The sequence below is a fragment of the Electrona antarctica genome (genome assembly GCF_951216825.1).
Source record: "Electrona antarctica genome assembly, chromosome: 2".
NCBI lineage: Eukaryota > Metazoa > Chordata > Actinopteri > Myctophiformes > Myctophidae > Electrona > Electrona antarctica.
The window spans coordinates 62212322-62218001 of NC_136807.1; the positions used below are offsets into that span (position 1 = coordinate 62212322).

A 5680-nucleotide genomic window follows, 5' to 3' on the forward strand; every position below is an offset into this window, starting at 1 on the left:
GGCCTGGTCAGTACTTGGATGGGAGACTGCCTGGGAATACCAGGTGCCGTAAGCTTTTTCGTTAAAGGCATTGGCCAAAGCCATCTGCTGTGTACATGAGCCGTGCCGGCCACCTCTGCTGTCGCTTACGGCCATACCACCCTGAACACGCCCGATCTCGTCCGATCTCGGAAGCTAAGCAGGGTAGGGCCTGGTCAGTACTTGGATGGGAGACTGCCTGCAACTCTACAGGAAGACGGGTGAGCTGACCAAGGGGGGAGTCGTGCTGCCCGTCTTCAGATGCGCCCACGGGACAACGTCATTGGAGTCATTCCACCTGCACCTCAACCGCTTTATCCCTGGTGAGTATCTAGTACAAGAGAGTGGGGAAGGTGTGTGGGCGTGCGTGCGTGTCTGTAACTGCTTTTGTACCTGTCATGTTTTAGGTACAAGTGCAAACGCCCTGCACTTCCAGGCGTACCTGGTATAGGGGTTGGCGCGGTGGAATGACGACCACATGGCAGCATCACTGGACATGGATGGCGTTTCTGAGATCTGCTACAGTGGCCAGATGCAGCACTTCCACAACCAGCTGAGTCAGGAGGTCCTGGGACTCAAGCTGGAAGTGGACTACCCTCTGCCTGGAGAGTATACAGGTGAAGTGATAGGGCTAGAGTACCTATACTCCCAGACAGAGGCAGTGCTGCACCTGGACGTCGGCAGGGATCCCGATGTTCCGGATGGGATCGGCGACGAGGACTACGAGGTGGAGGACGAGGGCTTTGAGGACGCGGCGTCGGTGGACAACGACCCCACCCTGTCCCTATACAGCCTGGAGGAAACGCTGCCACCCATTGCCCGCCCGGCAGCCCCGTCTTCCACCACCGTAGCGCCTACGCCGACCCAGTCAGACCCTGCCGACACGCCACTGCCTGGACCAGCCGAGCAAGGGACCGTCCCTGACAGCCAGGCTGCTCCCCAGGATGAAGGCACACCTGGGCAAGCTGGGGAGCCGGACGATGTATGTATATGTACACAGCATCATAATTGATGAGTAGGAACGAGTCCGTATTTGGAACATATTAACAACTTTAGAATTTCCCTTTTTTGTTTCTATTTTTGTTTAGGATGCCATGGGTCCTGATGGAGCCATGGGTTACCAGCATGTCATCTGCCTGGCTGTCAGTCTGGTGAAGCTGCGACACCAGTATGCTGTGACGCGGGCGAAGGAGGAGGAGATACTCGCCCTCTGGGAAAAGCTTCCAGAGGGTGACAAGGCAGCAGTCTCCTACTCCCCCCGCCACAAGGACAGAGTCACAGCGGGACGGTTCAGGGCCAAGCCTTCCAAGACGTCTGTCATAGCTGGGACAGACAGTGTGAAGCGGTAAGCTGTTGGCATATAGTGCTTATTCTTTTCCATAAAAATAAGCCAATTCCGATAAGCTTAAATAATTATTATAATAGTATTGTCATTACCTGTGCTTTTCTTTGGTTGTTTATTTTACAGCTCTATGCTCGGCTCCGGGTCTCCTGCACAATGGCCTGACTGCAGCCGGCTGGTCGAGGCCATGTGCGTTCAGCTGAGCGCATCTACCCTGCTGGCAGGAGTATTTGCGGCAGGCGTCTGAACCGGTGGGGTTTGTTGAAGAGGGACTATTACAAGGTGAGGGACTTAGTCCTTGCCAACCCCACCATCATGGCCCAGACCAACATCCAGCTCGTCGAGCTCAATGAGGTGACACTGAGGCAGTGGTGAGTTCTAACACATTATTTTTAAGCTCTACGATCTTGTAGATCTGCTATATTTGAAAAATCGTGAAAAATGTGGTGCACATCTTTGAATATATTATTTTAACTCAAATCTTTGCTTGTGTGGGGCCCACTGGGGAGGTCCCTGGAACAACATATAAGAAAGACTAGAATTGTCCCGTACCTTTGAACTGGGACATTAGCCGATCTACAAGCTCACAACCATAATACCGTTAAATCAGATTTAGCTAGACTATTAATATACAATTATTGACAGACAATGACAAACTTCAGAATACTGATTTTATTTTATTTTTTACATGCACCAAGTGTGCAGTGCCCGGTGTCGAGTCGGTCGGACCCACGGTCATCCAGAACCACCACAGGCCTCTGCCCGGGCCCTGGACCGGGCCCCTGCCCAGGCGTGACTGACACAGAACTACATATATCGGAAGTGTCATACATATACATAGATACACACATCAAGAAACATGGTTTTTCAGAAAACTGTCAGGATTTAGAAGACATTTGTTTTAGAATCGGCCTCAGGTCTAAATGGGTCAAAAATTATATCAGCTGTTTGTGTCAGAGTTACAGAAATGTTGACCCCCAGAAATCAAATGAGTGAGTCCTCTGTGTTCCTCAGGCGTTGACACTAAGGGGTGCCCACTTGCCCCTGGCAGCTAAATAAAATACTAAGGGGTGCCCACTTGCCCCTGGCAGCTAAATAACACTTGGGGCAGGTGGAGTCTGCTTTCAGGTTGCCCGACCGGGCGAGTGCTCTTTTGAGTTCATATATGGGGATTCAACCATATATGAACACAACACAAAATAGAAAACACCTGAATGTGGCCAGAATGCTCTGCCTTCTGGTCTGTGAAATGAAAATAAGACGTTATAAAATATCAAGTGTGAACCCATAGTCATTCATAGCTGTGTGAAGGTATTTGGCAATAGAAATTGTTATCGTACAGATCCTCAGGCCTTGCAAAGACCATCCTGCAAGACACCGTACGAGGTGGCAGGAGAAGAGGGAGACAAAAGAAAAGATGGGAAGATAACATCGGAGAATGGACACACTTGAAACTCAGCGAGGCAATGAGAGCTGCCGAGGACAGAGAGGGATGGAGAGAGCTGGTCAACAGATCGTCTGTGGTGCCCCAACGACCCTCCAGGGTTACGGGATAGGTGAGGTGAGGATATAACCGCATATAAATAAATACAATAAATAAATAAACAGCAAAATGATTTATATAGTGTTTGAACTCTGTTTAGAGAGGAGTCAACGTGTCTGTGATTATTCTGGTGCAACTCTGTGTTGGGATTTCCGGGAGGGGGGGGGGGGGGGGGGGGGGGGGCAGTTAATATGTGCGTGTGTGTGTTTGTGTGTGCATTGGGTTGCGCACAGGTGGTGAAAAGCTCCGTAAGGGAGTGGTTTTGTGGTGTGTCTGGACCCCTAATTTGCATATATCCAAGATGGACGCCACACAAAAATGAGTTTTACTGTGACTTTTACAGTGACAGTTGACCGTTATGGCAAAAAGTCTGCTTTTTAAGCAATTTGAGCACATTTGGTCAGTTTGAGCTTTCATTTCTATATTGACAATATGGCTGCAGTCATAATGCATGGTATTGTCATCTTCTGATTCTATCTAGAGTTGTGGGGATGATTGCAAAGAAAAATCAGAAAACGCCCACAATGTAACTTTAAGATGGCACACACACACACACACACACACACACACACACACACACACACACACACACACACACACACACACACACACACACACACACACACACACACACACACACACACACACACACACACACACACACACACAGTTATGCTTGTAACAGAACAAAATATAGACTACTTAGTGACAAACTGAGTGAAGCGGTGTTGAGGTTGCCTACAAAAGGTTCATGTTTACCTCTATGGTGCTGTCTTGCCTGCTTCTAAAGCCAATGATACTATGGTATGATGCTATTCACGGTCACTGTTGTCATGTATTGCACTGATCCCGCTGCATCGTGTCTCCAGTTCTTGGCAACGGCATCCTAAGTAGCATGAAATGACCTTCTTTGCACAGGAACAGTTTTTCTGGCAGCCTTTGATACAGCTGCAGGATATTGCCTTGTTCATTGACATAGGTCAGGTTGGCTCGGTATGCAAGGGGGACTGCATTGCCATCACTGAGAGACCATCCATACTCTGTGAAAGTAGGATTATCTGGCATGGCGATGTGTGCACATTTATCCATTATGGTTGCTAGAGCAGCTTTTCTCAGGTGCAGGTCAAAGGCATTCTCTGTTGTGTCCCTCCCACCTTACTCCGGGCAAATGGAGACCATGTACACAGCAACAAGGGCCAAGGTTTTGACCCCAGATGGCAGGAGTTTGACATCTTGGCTGGGGTACTTCCTCTTAGTCATAGTCCTGGACTACGCGCTAAGGAAGGCTATCAGTGGACGAGAGCACGAGAGAGACACCCCACTGTCAGACAGACCTGACGCAGATGACATCAACCTGCTCTCTGACCACGTGGAACAAGCTCAGGAACTCCTGACCAGAGTGTGTGCCAAGGTTGGCCTTCTGCTGAATGTCAAGAAAACTGAAGTTATCAACTATAACATCCCTTTGCAACATCCACTTCTGACAACAACAGAAGGCACTGCTTTGAAGGAAGTCAAGGACTTCAGTACCTGCACGCATGGGTCAATTCAACAGAGCAAGATCTTAAAGTGAGGAAGGCACTTGCATGGAGGGCAAGAGAGACCTAGAGAGGTAGCAGCTTTCAGAGGGTTGATCTATTATTGAGGAATGTGTACACTCTAAGCTTACCCAAGGTCAAAATCCTCTGGGTGGTCAGCTTTGGATGTATATACAGCAATTGTGAGGTTTTGTGCCTGATTGGTGAAAACTCTTCTGATTCCCTCTCAGATGACGTCATCAAACTCCTTAGGTGCAGGGAGATCCAGACACATGCTGGCCTTGAACTATGCCTTCTTGCCAGTGAATGCTGGTGTCGTTACCACTTAGATAAAGGGCAGGGCAACGACACTGTGCGAGCCCCAGTGCTGATACCATTTGATGGACAGGAAGGTATGCATATTGCTCTGGAAGGCATCTGAGTTGGGTTGCTGCATAGTAAAGGCACATGATGATGTCTGTATCATTGGAATGGATGGCAACTCTGTCAACATTGCCATTCTGGACACTGTAGGGTGTGGAGTATTCTTGTATCAGCCTCCTGTTGTGTGGATTCTATGTCATCTCAAGCATGTGACATGTCAAACTAGGGGGTTTTCATGATTCTGAATCCATTCCAAGCATTAGTTTTGCACAAAATACACTCCTTGGGCTAAAAACGGCCAGCCATAGGATGTTAATGGTAGGGTCACACAAGAAACCCCTATAAAAAGATTGCCCAATACTAACAGCCGGTCAGCAAGTGGATTCATGTATGTATGTATATAAAAGACAATATTTTAGGCCAATAAAAAAGACTACCAAATTTCCCGCTTTAAACAAAAGAAGCCTGTTGGCTGCCGGACTACAATACCATACATTATTTATGACTGCAGCCATATTGTCAATATAGAAATGAAAGTTCAAACTGACCATATGTGCTCACATTGCTTAAAAAGCAATCTTTTTGCCATAACAGTCGGATGTCACTGTAAAAGTCACAGTAAAACTCATTTTTAGGTGGCATCCATTTTGGAAATATGCTAATTAAGGCTCCAGGCACACCCAATCATAAAGATAAGTATTCCAATGAGTTTCTCATGCTCATAAATTATGAAATAGTTACCAAGTTTGCATTTCTATCCCATCTGGTTCAAAAGTTATCACCAAAGGTACTTTCTGATAGGGGCCAATATTGAGGCAGCCATATTGGATTTCCAGCAGCAAGATGACCGATTGACCGGGTTGTCCATATAGGTTG

At 47.6% G+C, this 5680-nt stretch overlaps 1 protein-coding gene across 1 annotated transcript; it reads left to right on the top strand.

Annotated features, from left to right (window-relative positions):
- Positions 1–330: 330 nt before the first annotated feature.
- On the top strand, positions 331–1030 carry LOC306934428 (uncharacterized protein; the record flags this gene model as incomplete). The annotated part of the gene is made up of 2 exons (XM_079516997.1): positions 331–341; positions 426–1030. The coding sequence occupies exon 2, from the start codon at positions 497–499 to the stop codon at positions 1028–1030; it is 534 nt and encodes a 177-aa protein (XP_079373123.1). The 5' UTR covers positions 331–341; positions 426–496.
- Between the last annotated feature and the right edge of the window lie 4650 nt (positions 1031–5680).